General features: G+C 44.9%; 1 protein-coding gene across 1 annotated transcript in view; it reads left to right on the top strand.

Moving 5' to 3' along the window:
* The window catches only part of LOC128899905 (chloride channel protein A-like), a 78032-nt gene that overhangs the window by 16054 nt on the left and 39207 nt on the right, over positions 1–22771 (top strand). The window contains 6 exon segments of the mRNA XM_054180135.1: positions 581–661; positions 664–677; positions 4899–4999; positions 5923–5997; positions 6000–6051; positions 7499–7674. Of these exon segments, the coding sequence (XP_054036110.1) occupies positions 581–661; positions 664–677; positions 4899–4999; positions 5923–5997; positions 6000–6051; positions 7499–7674 (499 nt within the window).

Genomic DNA, 22771 nt, shown 5'->3' with positions numbered 1-22771 from the left:
TGCGTGCAAGTTGGAAACAAGCCTCCAGTGGTTCATACTGACCAGGGACTTCAAATTTGCATGAATCAGGAAGTGTTTGACACAGTGGATTGGTTTTGACACATAAAGGTGCTTTCCAGCCCAAACCACTCTACCATTCTGTGATTAACTGGACATCAGCCCTTTCATAACATCCTCCTTTCATAACATCCTCCTTGTAAGCGAAGTGTGTGTAAGTTGGAAACAAGCCTCCAGTGGTTCACACTGACCAGGGACTTCAAATTTGCATGAATCAGGAAGTAATTCAAGTTGACACTGTGGATTGGTTTTGACACACAGCACAATTTGAAGTACCAGCTCTAAAACTAGGTTTTTAATGAAAGACACAGATCTCAAGTCCTTGCTGTCCACAAGTTGCAGTCTCAGGCTTGGTAGCTTGCTAGGAGCTCTGGCTGGCCACATCTCTGAGGTCTAAAGGCAAGACAAAAAGAGAATTTCCTTCTGGTAACTGCTGGCACTAGTGATTTGAGACATTTTCCTTCATTTTCATGTCTGTTTCTGCAGCTCATGATAATCTGTTTCCTTATTTTAGTGCCTGCAGGTATGTACAATGACAGTTACAGTGTGTTTACCAGGTTTCTTTCCAAGCATCCCAGTCATGAGACACTACCAGCTGAGAAACTCAACAACTCAGAAATGTAAGTGGGGAGAGTCACTATGTAAATACAATTAGCAACCACTTCTCCCAGTTAGAAGGATTTGGGATGGAAAAATTCTGAAGTGCATCAGAGCTGAATGATGGAAATGAATTTATGTAAACACAAGAATCACACTTAATCTTTTAATCACTGAAATGTCATCACACTTAAACTTTCCCTGTGAGAGGCATTTGCCAGCACATCAAATCAAAGAAAAGGAAAGGAAGAAAGAAACAAAAGGGAGTTAAAGGATGGGAAGGGAGTAAAACATGGCTGTATGTATCACACAGGCACTTTTCCACTTCAGAATTGTACTTTTGCTTTACAGAATCACCAAGGTTGGAAGAGACCTCAAAGATCATCAAGTCCAACCTGTCACCACAGACCTCATGACTAAACCATGGCACCAAGTGCCACATCCAATTCCTTCTTGAACACCTCCAGGGATGGTGATTCCACCACCTCCCTGGGCAGCACATTCCAATGGCTAATGACTCTCTCAGTGAAGAACTTTCTCCTTACCTCGAGCCTAAACTTCCCCTGATGCAGCTTGAGACTGTGTCCTTTTGTTCTGGATATTGAAAGCTTCACTATCTTGTGATCAGTGCACCCTAGACTGCCTCCCACCATCACATCTCCCACCAGCCCTTCTCTATTTGAGAACAGCAGGTCAAGCAGAGCCTGACCCCTGGTAGACTCACTTAGCTGCATCAGGAAGCTGTCCTCCATATGCTCTAGGAATCTTCTGGACTGCCTCCTCTCTGCTGAATTAAGTTCCCAGCAGATATCAGGTATGGAGGCCTTATAGATAAGGAGACAAGGTGTGATTTAAGTGGACAGCTAGATCTGGAAAGCTATGAGAAACCTTTGTTAATCTCAGCTTCAGTCAACTACTGTTGGCTGAGGGGCCTGATTTGATCAGTCCTTTCATATTAGGTAACACATCAGAGGCACATCCCACTACAGCAGGATCTGGGGACTTTAAATGACAAATACTGTGTTAATAAACAAGCAGAGAATATGTGGTGGGATGGTGAGGGATTTTATGGGTGATGAAGTAATGCTTGAGCTTTCTGCAAGTTTTGCAGATCAAGTACATTGAGAAATGTGTTTAAGCAATCAGGAGGAAGCAGAAAAAGAAGTGCTGTGCTTGATGCCATGGTCAGGCCAAGTGGTCACTACCAACTTCATAAACAAATTCATACACTTGTAGAATTTGTGAGTTCCTCCTTCCAAGCGGGCAGCATCACATAGCATGAATTGTGAGTACTGAATAACTTGCCATTAGTGCCTTGAACTCTGAAGAGCTGATTTAAGTGTGTAGAGAGCAGGAATGCTGTCATTTGACTTGCAGTACCTTGTTCAGTATTTGTGATACTCTTTACAACAGCAAACTTTGCCACTCAATTAGTACCAAGATTTGGTGACTATGACTGCTTGGATTGCCACAGGGACGAGCTTGCTTTCCCTCACCCTGACATCCTTTTTTATTTTAAGGACTACATGCTTGCAAGAGTGTTCTTTTTCAAAACAGACCTATTTTTGCTCTAAAGGAAAACCATCTGAAACCACGATAATTTCATGGCTTTTTCTGTCTGCCTCTGAATCAAAAATAGCCATGCTGATCCATCCTGGAGGCTCAGTAGTCTTAGTGCCAGTTTTTCTTTTGGTGTGGCTGCAAGTTATAAAAGAGTACATCCTGTTGCAAAGGGGGAGGTCTGAAGCACCAGATTGTCCTGGACTTTGCAAGGCCATGCATATGCTGAAGGTAGTGATGATGTCTTTAGTAAGCTTGTAATAAGGTACAAGAGTGAACATGGGAAAGAGGCTTGTTCCTTCTTCTCCTGTTCTTAGACATTTAAATAAGGGAATTATGCTTGCAGTTGTGAGACACTGGTTTAGCTCATCTCAGCCCTTCTAACCCAAATCATTCTATGATTCTTAGTGCTCCAGAGGCAGGTAAATAGGAATTTTTGGAGATCCAACAAGTTAGTAGTTTCCAATTTTGCCATTTTCAAGGTATCTAGTAAAACTTCTATCAAAAAAAGAGAAAAAGGTAAGATATTTAGTGTTGTCTTTGGTACTGACCCAGCTCTGAAGTGTATCTTTTAAACCATGGCAGTACAAGATGGGGCTGTATGTGGCTGTGTCGGTATGACAGGGCTTGAGCACCTCTCCTATAAGGACAGACTGAGGGAGTTGAGGATGTTCGGTCTGGAGAAGAGAAAGCTCCGAGGAGACTGAATTGTGGCTTTCCAGTATCTGAAGGGGGCTACAAGAAAGCTGGGGAAGGACTTTTGAGGGTGTCAGGGAGTGCTAGGACTAGGAGGAATGTAAAAAAAGTAGAAATGGGTAGATTCAGAATCGATGTTAGGAAGAAGTTCTTCCCCATGAGGGTGGTGAGACACTGGCACAGGTTGCCCAGGGAGGTGGTGGAAGCCTCATCCCTGGAGGTTTTTAAGGCCAGGCTGGATGTGGCTCTGAGCAACCAATCCAGTGTGAGGTGTCCCTGGCCATGACAGGGGGGTTGGAACTGGCTGATCCTTGAGATCCCTTCCAACCCTAACAATTCTTTGATTTTATGTCAGAGCTCCCTTCTAGCATAGCTTATCCTCATGCATATACACAGGAAAAATGCTTTTGTAGGACTCTCAGGAAGTCTTCATATTGCTAGGAGGAGGAGGAAGCTGTGGGCAGGCAGGAGAAGGAGGTAAAGAAGTGATGGGCTTCTGCCATTAGCAGTTCTTTGCACGGCACATGTGTTCCTGGAGCATGCAGGAGCCACTGGCACCACACAGCAATCTGTCTCTACTAAGCAGACTGATTGCAAACAGAAGGAGTTAGTGGTACAAAACCCTGTGTGTAAACAAGCCCTACATCTCCATTCTCACTGCTTTGTTCTTCTTGCTCAACCATCTATTTTAATTGTAAACCCCCTTTCTTCTGTTGTTTCGCTCTGTTATTTTGGCATTGCTGCAGGCTTCAAACTGCCTCTCAGATGTGCTGGTTTTTGTGTGTGTACTACTTTACTGGTACTAAAGGCACTTGCTAAGACCTTGGGGCTTTGCTGGAAGTGGTTTACACAGCCTTATGATTTCTGAAGCAGGATGGAGAAAGACATTTTATTTTCCTTCTTTTTTTTTACTTGGCCATTATGAAATTGGAATATGGTCTTGTTGGAGTGGTTGGATTAATGTAATAAGCAAATACAAGATTGGGAAGTGTCTTGTGTTCCTTTGGTTGCCAATCTGGGGTCTGGAAGAAATTTTATTGCATTAGATGTTGGCTGCATTTTAAGTTTTCCTTGTAGTTCTGAAGAAGGGATCAGGTGGGTCAAACACCACAGATCTCCTGCTCTTTGTCCCAGAAACAGCGTTCTTAATGTTACTGCTCAGGTCCAAAGCATGCTGGGTGCTTTCCAAACTGGAAGAAGGAAGTTGTACCTGCTTGGAGACTGCAACTGCTTCACATGAGAGAGGTTGAGAAAGTGTCCAGGAACAGTAGTGCTGTACAGAAAGGCGGGTCATGGTCAGCATCAGAACTGGCAGTCTGAACAGCAAGATGTTGAAATACCTGGTGGCAGCACTTACTAGAAGGAGAGCTTGAAAAATGTGTTTGGCAAACATCTTTTGGATGTGGTTTCTAAATGAGGCAAACATCTCTTAGATGTGTAGCCTGTGCTGCTGTGGAAGAGGCAACCTGTAAGGCCTTCCAGCTCTCCATGGTGCTCTCCTGTGCAGAGCTGCCTGAGTGTAGATGCATCTGCAAGCCTGGAATGCTGTGCTTACCCCGCTCAGAAATGCTGCATGTTTGGTTTGCTCATCCCGTTCTTTAGAGTTGCAGTGATATGTATGGACAAGGAGATCAAGGCCAGGCTGGGCATTTTAATCAGCTATTTCCACCCCTGCCTGCCCCAGTTTTCTTGGTTTAGGCAGTGTAATGTGCTGCTTGTTTCTGTGATTCTGTTGAGATTTTGAGTTTCAGCAGCAGGAGGTTTATGCAGGGGAAGAGTATGGGCATTAATAAACCAGAGTTATTAGTTTAGTGGAATAATTCATAAACTGGTCCAGTAAACTAGATTTATTAGTTAATAAAACAACTTAATTGGGAGATGTAAAGGCAAGCAGGCTTTTGGTGTAAAATTTATATCAAATAAATATGTTCTGTATGGGCACTAAGGTAAAATATATATATATGTATATTTCATTTTTAATATTGAAGCATAAATCAGTTCAAGAGGGAAATTTCAGAATATAGCTGTTCATCAAGCACATGGATTGGTCCAGATGGAGTCAGATATTCTAATCAAACCTTCAATCAAGGTAAGGGAAGCCAAATAAGTGACTGACACGTGGGAACAAACTGAATTCTTGTAACTTGAGCTGATACCCAAGTGAGGTAGGTTTTCTTCAAAGAAATGTAGTGCTCCCTTTTGAGAGATACGGCAGAACTAAATTCTATATCTGAATCAAACATGCTGGGAAGTGCCTGAGTTATGATGTCTGAAAGGAATGAGGAAAGAGCTCTGCTGAAGTAGTGTGGCTGCCTTTTATTGGCTTAAATGGCAGCAGTTTCTCCTTGGCTAGGTCAAGGTTAATAGGGGAGACTGGAAAGAATAAAGGTTCCCTGGTTTGCCCCAGATGCTGAAGCTGTCATGTAAACTCCAATTCACTGGTCTGTGTACTTTGCTGTTTGTTTTGGTTTTTGTCAGGCTTAGGAAAATGAAAACTGCTACAGACTATTTATGTAAAGTGTCCTTTAATGCTTTTTGTCTCAATGAGGAGAGGCTGAGAGAGCTGGGGTTGCTTAGCCTAGAGATGAGGAGGCTCAGGGCAGACCTTATTGCTATCTACAACTACCTGAAGGGAGGTTTGTAGCCAGGTGGAGGTTGGTCTCTTCTCCCAGGCAACCAGCACCAGAACAAGAGGACACAGTCTCAAGCAGCACCAGGGGAGGTTTAGGCTGGATGTTAGGAAGAAGTTCTTCATAGAAAGAGAGATTGGCCATTGGAATGTGCTGCTCAGGGAGGTGGTGGAATCACCATCACTGGAGGTGTTTAGGAAGAGACTGGCTGGGGTGCTTGGTTTAGTTGATTAGATGGTGTTGGGTGATAGGTTGGATGCGATGATCTCACAGGTCTTTTCCAACCTGGTTTATTCTATTCTATTCTATTCTATTCTATTCTATTCTATTCTATTCTATTCTATTCTATTCTATTCTATTCATCTCTTCCTCTGTGTTGCAGCTGTTGTTGCTCTAGTTGAAAATGGTAAGCAAGAGATCACTCATGAGGAGTTTGGATCCGCATCCCTCTGCGATGCCCATCCTGGACAGCAGGTTCTGCTGCTGCCAGTGGCCTGGTTATTCCTGTACTGTAAGCTTCATGAGTCTTAGTTTGAGCTTCCTCAACTTGTGTTGAGTAGCAACAGTCTGAATTGCAATTTGAAAACTTGGCAATAGCAAAGTTATGGCTGCTTGAAAGAGGTTTTGTAGGTGGAACAGGATGGTTTGCTTGGAAAGAGATACTAAAATTGAGGAAAAGAGTGAAGAAAAATCATCTGAGAATAACTGTGAAAGAACCATAGCCAAAACTGTGTACATTCCAAGTGTAGATCATTTGAATCCTTTGACAGGCCCAGAGAGAGCCTCTGCTGCTGGCTCCATCTCATTAACTGTAGAAAGAGTGATTCAGGTCCAGGGGTTTTATCTCTTTCTTATGCACATAATAGCCTGGATCTTAATCTTGAACATCAACACCCTAGACTTTGGAGGAGACTGCAGTTGTGTCTTCTGTTGTATGTTTCAGAAAGCTGTTGTAGACTAGAACAAAGCTCTTGCAGTCATGTGGAGAGTTCAGTGTTCAGCAAGCAAGAAATCATGGGTGGAGAGTGAGTATTCACATGACCTGAAACTCTGAAAACACTCTGAAAAGAAATAGTTGTGTGTACAACCTTCTGCCTTTGCCCTACCTCCTCCCCTTCCCAAACTGCTGTCTAAGTCAGTCTTCAACATGCAGTTTTTTGCTGAAACATGGCATACACAGCTGAACAGATCTTGGTAGGCAAGTCCATCAGTCGGCACCCAAGGGTTTTGCCCCAGTGACCATTCTAGAACTACATCCATCAACAAAACGAATAAATTGGGGGGGAAATGTGTAATGGTGCAAGATGATGCTCCCCAAATCAGCTAATATCCTTCATATCTGTGGCTATTGTGTAATTCACCATTTCCGGAAGGTGAATGTCTGTGCAAACCCAGTTCATTGGCTGCTGCTGGAGTCTGTCTATTTAATTCCTTGTCTAAGGAATGCTGTGTGTCACACCAGCAATTACATCCCCAAATCTGCTACATTTTGGCTTTGTAACAGGTGGATAGTTTGAGGACTCCTAGGTTCTCTTCACAGCATCATTCCTGGTTACCTTTGGGCAGGTCATTGATACTTCATTCTCCCCCTTTATAACACAGCTGTAATATTTTACTTGCCAGGTTTACAGGCCACAGACTTAATTTGAAGACATTATGTAAGGCTGGAGCTCTGGAGGTGCAGGATTTTTACCTGAAGTGTCCCAGTGTGACCTATATTTCCAGTAAGGCTCATTCTTTGAAGGACATTAAGACAGACATGGTAAATCTGGCAGTTTCATGCTAGGGATTGGCACTGAATAAATGCTTATGCTAAGGAGGGATGCTAGAGCTTTTCTTGGGAGAGATGATGCTACAGAAGTTGGCAAAATTAATCTGGAATCAGCAGAAGCATTAGAAGCATTTCTAGAAAACACTGTCATTGGCAGGAGGACTGATCCTCCTCTTCTTGCATACAGGTACAGAGGGGCTTTGCATGGCAGGACCACTGGCTTGATCCTCAGTTCCATTGTTGGTGTTCAAGCTAATGAATACAGAGCATGGATTGATCCAGGTCTCTCTGCTGCCATTGGAGCTGCCTCCTTTCTCAATGGTGTGTCAGGACCAACTCTCTCCCTCACTGTGATAATGGTAAGTGTGGCCAGGGTGCCTCATGGTTTGTGTGCTCAGGGTTGAGGTGAGCTGTTGCTGCTGCAGTGAAATGAACAGGTGATGTCCTATGCACAGGGAACTACAGAGGGGGGAAAAAAACCCAAACTATTGGCCTGGCTATTTCCAGTTTGCCTGCAGAGTTGTCTGGGGCTTTGTTTGTTTCTTTTGTTTTGTTTTGTTTTTCTTGGACCTTTTATTTGTGTAGTGTAAGCTTGTACATAAGAGTGTGACTGAGCAAGTCTGCTACTTTGTTAAATTTTGGTGGGGTTACAGAGGTGATAATGGCATCAGTGGTTTGCAAAGACCACCTCAGAATGACAGTATCTTCTTTTTCTTCTGAAATAGTAAATCACACTGCTTCTCTTGTGAACTGGCTGCTGTGGGGGCTGAGGACCTTGTGCAATGCACCCTTTTATGTTGTGGCTGAGAAGGGCCTTCTGGATGGAGTAAGTGAAGGACTTGCAGCAGTAGAGGCAGGTGATGCAATGGGAAGCCTCCTGCACATCTGTGGTAAATTTATGCCTTGTGGATTTCAAAATGTGGAGATTGATTGGAACACATTTCATGTTTCTACTTCCTGCTCCTCCTCTTCTTATAGCAAACCACTTTGAGTCTGTGCTACAATACTTTCCAGGCAAACCTCTGAAATCTAAAGGATCTGCAAATAATACTCTTATCATCAGAGAGGATGTTCTCTCCCTGGTTGCAACACCTGGGGATGGGGAGTTGTAAGGCACAGTTGAAATTCAGCTTAGTCAACAGAGAAGGGAGTTTGAGGTCACAAGGGGGAAGCTTTCACCCTTCCACAGCAGGACATTCAAGTCCTGTGAGTCTCACTCTATGTGGAAACTTATCCATGACTAAACCCAGTCTTGGCTGCCTGGCTGGCATTGCCCAAAAGGGTCTCATTAAAATCTTTGCAGGTGTCAGAATTCACCCGGAGTGACCAAGCCAGGACTTTCCCTCCTAGAACACAATGTTTGATGAAGTAGCTGTTTATCAGCACTCACTCCCAACTGGGTTCATTTTGGAGATAAGTTGTGCAAATTGTGCAGGAAGCATTTTTGGATGTTTTAGCTTGAAAGGTGTTAAGGGTGTCTAGCAACAGGACAAGGGGGAATGGATTTAAGCTGAGGGAGAGTAGGTTTAGAGTGGATTTTAGGAAGCAGTTCTTCAGTATGAGGATGGTGAGACTCTGGATTGGATTGCCCAGAGAGGTTATGGATGCCTCCCCCTTGGGGGTGTTCAAGGCCAGGTTGGATGAGGCTTTGAGCAGCTCAGTCTAGTTGTGTAGTGTCTCTGCCCATGGCAGGGGGCTTGGAGTAGATGATCTCTAAAGTCCCTCCCAACCTGAGCCATTCTATAATAAGGAGATTAATTATGGTAACATTCCTGCTTCAGTGTACTCTTGGTACTTCACCACCACCTCATTCCATCAAGTACAAATGCACTCTGGTGTTTTTGCTTCTGTTATTGCAGTTACTTTGGAAGTTACTGTATGATTGGTTGGCCAGCTACTAAGTCTGTAAGATTTGAAGGGGGAAAAAGCTGGTGCCTGTACACTAGCTGTGATTATTTGTGGAGCCCCAGTTACCACTAACATAATGTCTTTTCCAAAGCAGGCCTGAATTTTCTTGCAATGGGTCAATACACTTTAATTTAAGCATCATTTGTAAACCATTACTTTATGATTTTGCTGCAGATACAAGTCCTTAGTGGCAAAAGCAGTTGATTGACATCTTCCTTAGCTTTGTGGCCACGAGGATGTGTTCATTGCAGGGAGGTGAGAAGCGATTGCGTGCCAGAATGCTTGCTGGGCTTGGATGAGACAATAGTTTCATTAGGCTGCAGCAGAGAGAAAAAGCTGAGAGACCTGGAGAAGACTGAGAGGGGATTTAATAAATGTTTCTAAATATCTGAGGGCTGGGGGTCAAGAGGGAGGGGACAGGCTCTGCTCAGTTGCACCTTGTGACAGGACAAGGGGCAATGGATATAAACCACAGCACAGGAGGTTCCACCTCAACATGAGGAGGAACCTCTTCACTATGAGGGTCATACAGCACTGGATCAGGCTCTTCAGAGAGGTTGTGGAGTCTCCTTCTCTAGAGACTTTCAAGACCCATGTGGACGCATTCCCGTGTGACCTGTGCTGGATTCTATGGTCCTGCTCTGACAGGGGGGTTGGACTCGATGACACAGTCTCAAACCATGCCAAGGGAAGTTTAGGCTTGAGGTGAGGAGGAAGTTCTTCACAGAGAGAGTTGTTAGCCATGGGAATGTGCTGCCCAGGGAGATGGTGGTATCACCATCCCTGGAGGTGTTCATAGAGGGGATTGGATGTGGCACTTGTTGCCATGGTTAAGTAGTCATGAGGTGTTGGGTGACAGGTTGGACTTGATGATCGTTGATGCCTTTTCCAACCTTATTGCTTCAATGATTCTATCTTCAGAGGTGTCTTCCAACCCCTAACATCCTGTGAGCTCTAACTTTAGTCACTTCAGTTTCTCCTTGCTTTCCCCATTACCTGCGCTTGCTCTTCTTTTTCCTGGTGCCTCCCTCTGTGAGCATGCACGTATGGCATCTGCAAAACAATAGCTGAAAGCTGGGAAGAGAGCTGGGGGCATCTCAGCTGGGGGAATCTCAGCTGGGGAGGCAGGAGGCAAACGCCGAGGAGCGCACTGCAATGCGTTCTGAATTCCCCTAGGTGTCACGGTCTAACTCCTCTGCGCCTCTCTCCGCACAGGCAGATCGCGGTTCAATTCATGTGCATCCAAGACAAATAGTTGCATTGCTTGAGGAAATATTAATTTTTGAGAAGAATAAAAGGTCTTGGACATGACAATGCAAAAACATAATTAAAAGGTTGTGCCCTCAAACCATAAAATGCACTTCCCCTCCCCCTCTTTTTTTTCTTCTTTTTTCCTATAGTTTCTGGTGGGTTCAAAAAGAATTAAGAATGTTTGCTTTGGCTTTTTGCACAGGCTTCCTTTGGAAGCAGTTATGAATGTGAGGCTTGTAGTGAACAGGTTTGTAAGATGCTTTTCTGTTTGGGTTTCTTTTCCTTTCTTTCTTTCCTTCTTACTTGTTTTCCCTTCTCATGTCAAACCCCACAGGTGTCTGCCCACCTCTTCTTTCTGTGCTGCCTCTTTCTACCCCTCCAAGCTGACACTTGACCAGCATCCCAGCTCTGTGGCAAACAGTAAATGACATTTTCCTTGGCAAGCACAAGGGCCAGCCTCATGACTTGCCTTCCCACAGCCTTCTGTCTCCCACGCCTTTTCAAGTGTCGTGTGTCCCGAGCTTGCTGGCCTCAGGGTGCCTAGATGTGGGAGGGGGAATGCCACCTTCCTGCGGTGTGTTTTGTCTCTGGGTCATTCTGCACTTTTGTTGTTCCTTTTCTTTGTTTTTGCCTCTCAATAACACTGCCTTGCAAGGGTTAAAGAGGAAAGGTGGCACTGGGCTAGCCTAGGATTAGTGCTTTTGTCCAGCACTGATGATGCCTCTGCCTGCAAGCTGGGAGAAGCTTGATTTACACCCATTTGCATCCTTTGTTCCCTCAGTTGTCTCTCTATTTGTTTTACGTGGAAAATAGCCCAGGCTCTCTCCACTTTCTTGCCTCTTCTGTTCAAACAGAATTGAAGCAGTATATCAATTTATTGGCTTAATTTATTTCTCCAAGAAGTCTCTTCTGATAGACATGGGGAATGCAATTTATTCTGAAAATGTTAAGACTCAAAACCACCTCTGAGTGCAAAACACTGAAATATCAGGCTTTAGACAGACTAAAGGAGAAAAGAAGAGTATTCCTTAGGATTTGGAAGGGCTTATCCTGTGATGTTTTGCACATCTGTCACAACATGAACATTTCCTCCTGTTACCTGCTGCTGCTTTACTTGGCTGCTAGCAGGGCAATGTGTCCTAAAGAAAGGAGGGAGGATGCCTTTGGTGGTGCAAGTGCTCTTTCTCATGTGAAGCAGCAGTGTCCATTCGCCTTGGGCAGCTTCCAACTCCATCTGGGCTTTTCCCTCTTCCCTTCTCCTCCTCGAGCTGGAAAGTAAGGATGGAAGCAGCTTGTGCTATGAAATAATTGTCTTGTTTGGCCATTATCCAGGATTTGCCGCTCTCTGACCTATGGATTCCCAGGGCTGTTGTGTAGGCAACAAGGAGGGTCTGCAAAGGGAGATGGATGTTACTCAAGGAGGTGCTCCTGCAGAGCTTGCCTTATGTGAGACTTGTTTAGTCTCACAGTCTTACAGTCATCTTGGATCTTGCTCTAGTAAGAGAAGAGAACAATAGAAATACCTTTTAAGCTGCTGACTTTGAAGCACCAGCTTCAGTGCAGGTGGGTTTCTGTTTCCACCTAATATGTCTTTATCTTTTTTCTGGGCTTGTGTACCAGTGCCCTTATATTCTTCCCAAATGGAGAAGCAGCTGACCCTGCAGCAGTAGGGCTTGAGACCTGTGGTGCTGTCATGCTGTGGGCTTTAGAAAATGGAGGGTCTTGGATTTTGGTCCATGACAGCTCTTCAGGGCAGATCTTAGGACATGAGTAACTACAGTAGGCAGGACATTTTGCAACATGTCAAATGAAATTATTTAGTTGGTCCTTCTGGCCTTAAAAGAAACCAATCTTGGTTTTGGTATCTGACTAGCTGAAGAGAAGGGTGTTCCCTTCCAAGCTCATAATGCCATCCAAAGTGCAATGCTTTCCATGACAAGGATTGTAATTTGCTCAGATGTGAGAAGAAAAGTTCTCAGAGTGCTGATGACACGTTTGGTGTACCAGCAGGCAGGGGATAGGCTGGCTTGAAATACATCATTTTCATGTCCATGTGAAAAACCTTATGGTCAAATAAGACCAATGTAATCTTGTAAGCCAATACAGCAAAAGGTTCTTCAGTGCCCAGCAGTGTGGTAGGAGTGACTAGAAACATGGAAGCCTGCAGAACTTGCTTTTTTTTCAGCACCATCTTGGTTAGAAAGATTTAAAGCTTCTGCTCTGTTTTTGGCTGACAGTGAAGCCTGGCTTTAAAAAACCTTGGACATTTCATCAAAAAGCTGAACAGGGAGGTGGTTGAATTCCCATTCCTGAATCCCCATTCCTGGAGCTGTTTAAAAGATGCAGAGATGCTGTGCTGAAGGATAAGATTTAGCACCAGACTTGGTGGAGTTAGATAATGGTTGGACTGGATGATCTTAAAGGTCTTTTCCAGCCAAAACAATTCTATGATTCTGTTCTATATGAGAAACAGAAATATTGGGGGGTGGGGGGAATTAAACTGTCTTGCTATAAGCTTTTGTATTTAATATCAGAATTTTTGTGTAAGGAATGAAATATTTCCCATGAAACACCAAGAAGGCTTTCTAGGTATGTTAGAGGAAGGAGGGGGCAATGCATGGTGCATAGTGTAGTTGAATCTGAGAGGCCAAGCCAAATCCAAGTGTAACATTCTCCAGAGATGTCAAAATACCATTCCAAATGAAAGCTTTTCAGGCTTTAACCTGAAAAAATTATGCTCTATAGGGATGCTACCTGATTTGTCAAGTCAGTGGAACATTCCACTACAAAAATGTATGCTTGCAGGGAAAAATGGAAGAAAACCATTCCCCCCCCCTCCATCTGGGTGGTAGCCTTGTGAACTCAGCCCAAGAAAGTCCATAAAGGTCCCCTCTGAGTCATTCATTCATCACCTGTAATGAAGAACTGCAGCTCTGGGACAGCTGGACAGTCTGTAGGTGATTCAAAAATTAGAGGAGAACCCAGCTTTATCTCCAATATAGCTGTTTCAGCTTTGGCACCAGGTCCTGCTCAGTAGAATCAGCAGAGATGCCTGAACTGTACACGGATTCCATTGGCATCCACCTTTCAGAAAGTTCAGTGGTGCCTCTGAAATATTGAAGTGGAGACTGCTGCTCTGGTTTCAATGCACACATTGGGAGCGAAGCTGTAATGGGAGAAGATAACATTTTCATGCAGTCATTTCTCTGGCTCGAGCTTTCAGTAGCTTTAAAGGTCTTTCACAAATAAAGAGATCTAGGGTATTACACCCTACAATTGTACATTTGGGACGTGTAACACAAACCCTAATGAAAGTTCACGAGAATTTAATGTGCAGAAGTTATTTTTAATCCCCAGTATCTTATCTGGTTTTAATTTCTGGGTTCGAACTACAACATGCAGTTGGGCTGTCTCAGGCACTCAATTCTTTGCCAAACTTAATTTGTTTCCAAATTAAAGACATTTTTCAGTTACATTGTCACCAAAAAAAAAAAAAAAAGGCATCTGAAACCATTAAATTTTGTCTTATTTTTAACTTAAAACCCTTCAGAATGTTGCCAATAGTTGTTGGTTGGGTTTTTGTTTGTTTGCTTGCTTCCCCCCACCACCAAATTTCAAGGAAATGATTTATCTCCAGGACAAAAGCTACCACAAGAAGTCTATCTCTTTTCTCCAGCCTGAGGCATTTATCATCATCTTGAATTAAAACCCCCATGTAAGAGGGTGCTCTGATGAATGGGGGCTGGGTGCCAGAAATCCCTCTTTGATTATTGGACCCAGCTGAAACAGGAGCAAGTTGTTACACAACCCAGCAGCTGCTGGGCTGAGCATGGTCTGTTGGTGGGAAGGAGACTCCTGCTGTAGGTCATGAGAGAAGCAAACCCCTGAGGAGGAGCATGGCTTCCCCTCTGCTCAAGATGGGCAGAACAACCTGTTCTGTTAGAATAGAATTAACCAGGTTGGAAGAGACCTTTGAGATCATTGAGTCCAACCTATCCTCCAACACCATCTAATCAACTAAACCATGACACCTAGCACCCCATCCAGTCTCTTCCTAAACACCTCCAGTGATGGTGACTCCATCACCTCCCTGGGTACTGTGTCCAGTTCTGGGCCCCTCAGTTTAGGAAGGATGTTGACTTGCTGGAACGAGTCCAGAGAAGAGCAACAAAGTTGGTGAGGGGTTTGGAACATAAGCCCTACGAGGAGAGGCTGAGGGAGCTGGGGTTGCTTAGCCTGGAGAAGAGGAGACTCAGGGGTGACCTTATTACTCTCTACAACTACCTGAAGGGAGGTTGTAGACAGACGGATGTGGGTCTCTTCTCCCAGGCAAGCAGTACCAGAACAAGAGGACTGCTGCGCCAGGGGAGGTTCAGGCTAGATGTTAGGAAAAAGTTCTATACAGAAAGAGTGATTGCCCATTGGAATGGGCTGCCTGGGGAGGTGGTGGAGTCGCCATCACTGGAGGTTTTCAGGAGAAGACTTGATGGGGTGCTTGGTGCCGTGGGTTAATTGTTTGGGCAGTGTTGGATTGGTTGATGGGTTGGACGCGATGATCTTGAAGGTCTCTTCCAACCTGGTTTATTCTATGTATTCTATGTATTCCAATGGCCAATCACTTTCTATGAACAACTTCTTCCTAATATCCAGCCTAAACCTCCCCTGGTGCATCTTGAGACTGTGTCCTCTTGTTCTGGTGCTGGCTGCCTGGGAGAAGAGACCAACCTCCACGTGGCTACAAACCTCCCTTCGGTAGTTGTAGACAGCAATAAGGTCTTCCAGCACTTAGATGTGTTAAATCTCATGCCCTTGGACTCTGCCCATCTGTCCAGCCTGGCAAGGTCCCTCTGCAGACCTCTCCTACCCTCTAACAGATCAACTCCTGCCCCCAGCTTGGTGTCATCTGCAAACTTACTGATTATGTTGCACTTTCAATGTTTTCCTTGGTTATATTTGGAAGAAGAGTAAAACTGGGTTCAGGATGTGCAGGGTGGTGATGGTGAATGCACATTAGAGGTGTGCTGTTGTGGCAAGCAAGACTGAAGGCAGGTGGGCACCCAAAGAGAACCTGTGAGAGCACATGGAAAAATAAAAGCATTGCAGAGGAGTACAAATGGTAGCCAGTGGGACCTGTCCTAATGTTGGCTCTTTTCTGATTTTATACTATGAAAGAGTGATGATGGAAGAACTCTTGAGTGCCTGGTGCCTGTGTTTCAGGCAAGGTTGTGGAGCCAGACCTGAGCTTCTTCCTTGCATCTCTTAAACAAACAAACAAACAAAAATCAAAACCCCCAGACCCCATATTGGCAGCAGCCAGCTAGGTTGTTGTCAACTGGTGAGCTCTGCAGCAGCAGGTGACTTCTGCAGGTACTGGTGCACCCTGTGGAACAGCAGTGTCTGGCTTTAGAGAAGAGGATGTTGCACAGCTGTAGGGATAGCTGGAGTGGAGTTGTCTGGTACTTCAGATCATACAACACGAAGACTGACCTCAGGCTACTGTGGTTATACTGCTCCCATCACATGCTCTTCCTCAGCCTGACCCTTGTTCAAAGAAAAGAGAATTTGTTTGGAAGGCTTGAGTCATACTTTTCCCTTTCTCTTCCTTGTGTTGCAGACTGTTTGCAATACTTGGAAGGGAACAAAGACAAGGGAAAGAAGCAACTGTTAGAAATGAACACATCCTGGTGGTGCAGTTTGGCACCACAGACCTTGGGACATCTCTGATCGTGCCTTCCTCTGACTTGTTCAAGATGGAGGGGCATGAAAAGGGACATTTGGCTCCTGGGGCAAGCACAGCCTGATGCTCTGGAGGGAAAATAAATAGTAATGAGCACACAGCTGTCTGTCGGGAGAGCCATTCCTGGGTGAGAAAGTAATAGAGGCTCATGACAGGTCATGTCAGCATCTGCTGGGCTACACTGGCGGGGAGAAGAGTTTGATCCTCACTTCAGAATGAGTACACATGTACGTGCTCTGGACCAGGGAGCACTTTCTGCACCGCTGGTGGAAAAGCCATGTCCTGACCAGAGGGGCAGGCAGACATGTCCACTCCACAGTCACGTTCCAATTCTTCTCTCCTCAGATGCTTCAAAGCGGTTCAGTACATTTCCTCCAGCAGGGTCACTCAGTCCTGAATTTGCCTTTGGCCAAGATTCTCCACACAGCTACAGTCTTTAACTCCTCAGGAGGGAACGCCACGTGGTGGCTTTTCCACCTGATTTCGGTGGGGAAAGGAGAAATCTTTGGCAGAAGCTGTGGCAAATGTGTAGCATTTAAGGTTTTCCACTTCGTGTTTCTTTCGAAGCAGGCAGAGGAAGTGCTTAATTATTTGGAGACTCATTTGGCAGGTTCTTCTAGTGCTAGGCTGTTTAATCCATCAGCCTGTCATGCTTAAAGACTTTAGAGCTCTCTTAATGTTTTTCATTACACCTGAGATGGTTCACAGAAGTTGTTTTGACAGGGCCTAATTTTCTTTTACCAAACTACCTGATTTTTTTTTTCCCCCTTTCCCCTAATGAAGAGTTTAAACCTTGGTCAAAACAATTTTCAACATCTCCAGGCCTACAGTTATTCTGAACAGGGTAAGTGTTTGCTCTGCCTGTCAGGAGGAGCAGGGTGTGTTTGAATGGTCTATCTGATGGTGTTTGGGAGCCTGGTTGCAAGCGATGTCACCTTTGCACAAAGAAGGGGAGATGCAGAGTAGTGTTGTGCCAGTCCTAGTCTTATCCAAGTAAATCCCAGAGTAACAATGTATAATCAGCAACCTGTTAAGTGCATTAAGTGCTATTATTTTCTGCTGAATTTGCTCCAGCTGGGGGAAGAGCACCATGTGGGTTTTTTGGCAGCAGTTTGTCTGGAAAATGAAAGAAGTGAAGCTGTGCTTTCATGGAGAAGGGGATGGGGAACAGTTTCAGGACCTCAGAATTTTGTAATGCATGTGATGAAGAGACTGGAGGCTCAGGGAAGAAATGCCTATGCTCGTTTGAAAGCAACAAGCTTTTCTAAGTTTTCTATTCTGATATTTAAGATCTAATCTCCCACTGAAGGTAAAGGTGAAATGGAGTTTGCAGCCTGTGGCATAAAGCATTTATCAAATAGCCTTGGTAAATCCACTGTCCAGTCTGCAGCTGTCTGTAGTTGTGGGGCTCTGTCTTCTTCAACCTTTTTGAAGGTGGTGGAAGCCTCATCCCTGGAAGTTTGTAAGGCCAGGCTGGATGTGGCTCTGAGCAACCTGACGCAGTGTGAGGTGTCCCTGCCCATAGCAGGGGGGTTGGAATGAGAGGATCCTTGGGATCCCTTCCAACCCTAACAATTCCATGGTTGGTCTCTTCTCCCAGCATTCAGCACCAGAACAAGAGGACACAGTCTCAAACTGCACCAGGGGAAGTTTAGGCTTGAGGTGAGGAGAAAGTTCTTCACAGAGAGAGTTGTTTGCCATTGGAATGTGCTGCCCAGGGAGGTGGTGGAGTCACTGTCCCTGGAGGTGTTCAAGAGGGGATTGGACGTGGCACTTGGTGCCATGGTTTAGTAGTCATGAGGTGTTGGGTGACAGGTTGGACTTGATGATCTTTGAGGTCTTTTCCAACCTTATTGATTCTATGAGTCTATGAACATTTCAAGAGGAGATTGGACGTGGCACTTGGTGCCATGGTCTAGTCATGAGGTCTGTGGAGACAGGTTGGACTTGATGATCCTTGGGGTCTCTTCCAGCCTTAGCTATACTGTGATGCTGTGATTTAGGTGCATTGAGCAAGGCACATACCCAATCCTGCTGGGTTTTATTAATAGAAGGGTCACTTGCCACAGCACACGTAAGTGTTACCTTCCTGAGACACAGATGTAGACAGCTTTCAAACCTCCTTTCAGGGTTTGGTGTCTGCTATGTATGTCAGATAAAGAGCCAGATTACAAAAAATTCCCTGGTGGATATCTTTCCAGGGCATCTTGGCAGGAGCTGCTGCTCTCACCTATGCTGTTTCCGATATTACTTGCATCCCTTGCCACAGCCTGTCAAAACAGGTGTATTTACAGGCCTTGAGGGACTGAAACAAGAAATCAAACATTTGTATAGCATCTCCCATCCAAGTTCCCAAGGACTGAGGCTCAAAGGATTCTTGGTACGTTTCCAGGGATTACTTAGCTGTGCTGGGTATTTCTGTGTTCTCTTTAGCAAGCTCCTGCTGCTGCTCTACCTCTTGGAATTAGGGGAAAAAACACCCAAATTCTGCCTTTAAAGAAGGAAATCATCAACAGAATGCTAGTTGGCTTCAGCAAAACTCACACAGATATTTAAATCCACATCAGAGACAAGTGGGATGATGTCTCACTAAACATCCCGAATTAAGGTGAATTAAGCAGCAGTGCACGAGTGTGGTTAATTAGAGCTACTTTGCTCAAAGAGAAAAGGTATGTGCCCTCTGCTTTTCCTGCTCTGCTTCGGCAGTAATTGAGCTCTAGGGTGCTAGAGGCTGCCTGCTCCTTGTGATTGCCTGGAATAGTCAGTGGGGTTGAGCTGTGGAAGAGGAAGAATCTCACTGATTGTGCAATCCTCCTGGCACTGAGGTTTGGCAGGACGTCCTCCCAGTGAACCTACGCTGGGTGTGCCGCCCTTTGTAGAGTGTGATGCACGGCTCAGGGTGCCTGAGGCTGCGAGCAATAATCGTTTTCAGCAGTGTGAGGGAACTTGAATGCATCGTCTTTGGGGGCTAGCATGACAATCGTGGCTTTTTAAGGGATTTATGTTTAGTGTATTGCAGCATCTCCCTTGTCCAAAAATTTCCAGCAGTGATGGTGATGAGTGGTAAGGAGATAAAGGGAGTTCATGGATGTAGTCCTAGGACTATAAGACGTTTCTTCATAGGTGAAGTGCACAGGGAAGGAATCTTTTCCCTTTAGTTTTAAAGAGATTAAAGACATTTCTGGGAGGGAGTATTCAGCTGGGTTGGTATCTCAAGAAGGTGTCTTTTGGGGCACAATCCCAGATGCAAATAGTGGGCTGTGATAATGGCATTTCAATTCATAATTTGTCCAGACATTGTTAAGTGTAAAGTGACTCAAGTGTTCAACGCCCAGGTTGCTAAGGGCCAGCAGATCATAAGCCAGAGATGAAAGAAACAGAAATGCAGATCTGCATTGTTTGTGAAATGGAAGTGACAATACAAATAACTCCATCTTTGGAGACATTATTTCCACCAACTTGTATTTTCAAGTAAAGCTGTGTGTCCAGAGAAGGGCAACAAAGCTGGTGAGGGATTTGGAGCACAAGCCCCACGAGGAGAAGCTGAGGGAGCTGGGGTTGCTTAGCCTGGAGAAGAGGAGGCTCAGGGGAGACCTTCTTGCTCTCTACAACCCCCTGAAGGGAGGTTGTAGCCAGGTGGGGATTGGTCTCTTCTCCCAGACAACCAGCACCAGAACAAGAGGACACAGTCTCAAGCTGCACCAGGGGAGGTTTAGGCTGGATGTTAGGAAGAAGTTCTACACAGAGAGAGTGACTGGCCATTGGAATGTGCTGCCCAGGGAGGTGGTGGAGACACCATCACTGGAGATCGTTTAAGAGGTGACTGGATGAGGCACTTGGTGCCATGGCTTAGTTGATTAGATTGTGTTGGGCGATAGGTTGGACTCAATCTCAAAGGTCTTTTCCAACCTTGTTAATTCTGGTTCTGGTCAACAACTCTTTTACTGCTGTGAAGAGGGGTTTGTTCTCTCCTTTCCAAGAAGTCAAGAGACTTTCTGCTGCAAGAAAAGTGGTCAAAAGTTTTCTGCTGGCTACAAGTGTTGCAGTATTTTGAAATGTTCTGTTGACCATGAATGATTTTTTTTTGTCTTGTTGTCTGTAATCAATAGCAGCAAAAATTTCAAGTGAGAGAAGTTCTGGTTGTAGGTGAGAGAAATGGAAGGTGCTTTCCTGGGGGAATGTGTGCTCCTCCACAGAATATGGTAGCGTGGAGACTGGAAAATTTCCCAGTGTTGGTGTTCTGTGCCAGCTGCAGCTGCAAAACTCTTGGATTTGGCTGGCAGTACCAAGACTTCATGTCCTTCCCCACCCACCCCTCTTTCAAACTCATTCTCAGCTATGTTGTCTTGTACCTTTGTCCAGCAGCTGCTTGGTTTTTTCCTAAATCTTTTCCAAATTCCAGGCCTTTCAGTTAAGCATGTGTAACCTGCAAAGAATGACAAAGACACTTCTGGAGAGTTTGCTTTTGCCAAGCATGGTGGACTTGATATCCTGGGAAGGAAGGGGATTTTAAAGAATAGAATAGAATAAACCAGGTTGGAAGAGACCTTCGAGATCATCATGTCCAACCACCATCCAACACCACCTAATCAACTAAACCATGCAACCAAGCACCCTATCAAGCCTCCTCCTGAACACCTCCAGTGATGGTGATTCTACCACCTCCTCGGGCAGCCCATTTCAATGGGCAATCACTCTCTCTGTATAGAGCCTAAGCCTCCCCTGGTGCAGCTTGAGACCGTGTCCTCTTGTTCTGGTGCTGGTTGCCTGGGAGAAGAGACCAACCTCTGCCTGTCTACAGCCTCCCTTAAGGTAGTTGTGGACAGCAATAAGGTCACCCCTGAGTCTCCTTCTCTCCAGGCTAAGCAACCCCAGCTCCCTCAGTCTCTCCTCATAGGGCTTGTGTTCCAAACCCCTCACCAACTTTGTTGCCCTTCTCTGGACACGCTCCAGCAAGTCAACCTCCTTCCTAACCTGGCAGAGTTTTATTTGAACAAACCTTGAACAGTAAATTTGACTACAAAGATATATTATTTTTTTTTTCTCCATTTTTTTTTTTGGGTAGGTTCTTCTGCATTTGTCCTTGCAGGCTGCAAGCAGGAAGAGAGCTCTCTTGCAAAGTGGGTTTGCAGTCGAAGCAAGAGCACTGATTTGTACTCTGTAGCAGGCTGACGGTCTTCCCCTTTACATTATTGGAAAATATCAACAGTTCAGGGAATATTCACTGTATCAGCAGCTTCTAATGAGGTTGTTTGGACTCTCTTCTCTGAGCTGGAGTGAAAAAACCTTTGAAACACGTTGACCACAATTTGATTGAAAAGAGGGGGAGGGCTTTTAACAGCGAGCTTTAAGTAAACTGCACCTTTTTGAATTTCCTGGGCAGCTGCCTTTCTGCCTTTGATGTGCCATGCCTGGTGATGCTGTTAATGAAATGCATAATTATGTGTTATATAATAAAACAGAGCTAACATGAAGGTGCCTAATAGATTATAATGATGTGGAGGCCTGAGAAACTCAGGACCACGGGGGTTGTTGAAAAGTGCCTCTGGTGACAAAGAAGACGTTTAAAGAGGTTTGAATAACTGTGCTAATAGCTTAATTGTGGGCTCTGTGTGTGTGTGGAAATGGCATTTTTTTCTAGATTTTTTTTTTGTATCTATAGAGAGAATATTGAAGAAAAAAACCGTTGCAATTTACTGGGCTGCTGATGTATGAAGTGTCAGCACTGAGTGCTTCCAGGGCTTATTAGTGCTGTTGGCTTTACGTAGATGGGTGCCCTAGGCAAAGGCATTTTTGGCACAGCCTGCTGCACCTCAGGATCAAAAGGGGGGGAGAGGTGGTGGGGGAATCTGGCAATATGCACAGAGCATAAATTGCATCCTAAAGAGCAGCCCCTAAAATGCAGGCTTGGAATGGCTATCAATAAATGAAACATCATGTTTAATGGTTGAAGAGTTGTAGGCATTTGATGGCTGGCCCCAGCTTCCCCACTTCCTGTCTGTGCTTTTGTCAACCTTTATCTCTCCCTCTGTAATACTTTGTATAGTTTGTTCCTTTCTTAGGTTCTTTAGGAGCCAGTTTGAACAGATAGGAGGCTGTAGTGAGGTGGGGGTTGGACTCTTTTCCCTAGGAGCAAGTGATAGGACAAGAGGCAGTGGCCTCAATTTGCATCAGGGGAGGTTTAGGTTGGATATTAGAAGAAACTTCTTCCCTGAAAGGCTTCTCAGATACTGGAACAAGCTGCCCAGGAAGGTGGTTGAATTCCCATCCCTAGAGGTGTTTAAAAGATGCAGAGATGTGGTGTTGAGGGACGTGACTTTGCACCAGAGTTAGAGAATGGTTGGACTTGTTGATCTTAAAGGAGTTTTCCAATCAAAACAATGCTATGATTCTGTGATTTTTTTGTTTAAGGGGCGGCTGCATAACATTCCAGCCTTGGACCACGTGGAGTCATAAAGGTGCTGGGCTGTGGCTGGGCTTGTTTGGCTGCTGTTCTGGGCTTATGAGGGCCTGTCTGCTGGGAGGAGTATTCAGGGAGCTCATGGGTGAATTTACAGCCTGCTT

This window comes from Dryobates pubescens, chromosome 3 (genome assembly GCF_014839835.1).
Source record: "Dryobates pubescens isolate bDryPub1 chromosome 3, bDryPub1.pri, whole genome shotgun sequence".
Classification (NCBI taxonomy): Eukaryota; Metazoa; Chordata; class Aves; order Piciformes; family Picidae; genus Dryobates; species Dryobates pubescens.
The sequence above is the reverse complement of the archived record's forward strand: the minus strand, read 5'-3'. Positions and strand labels throughout refer to the sequence as shown.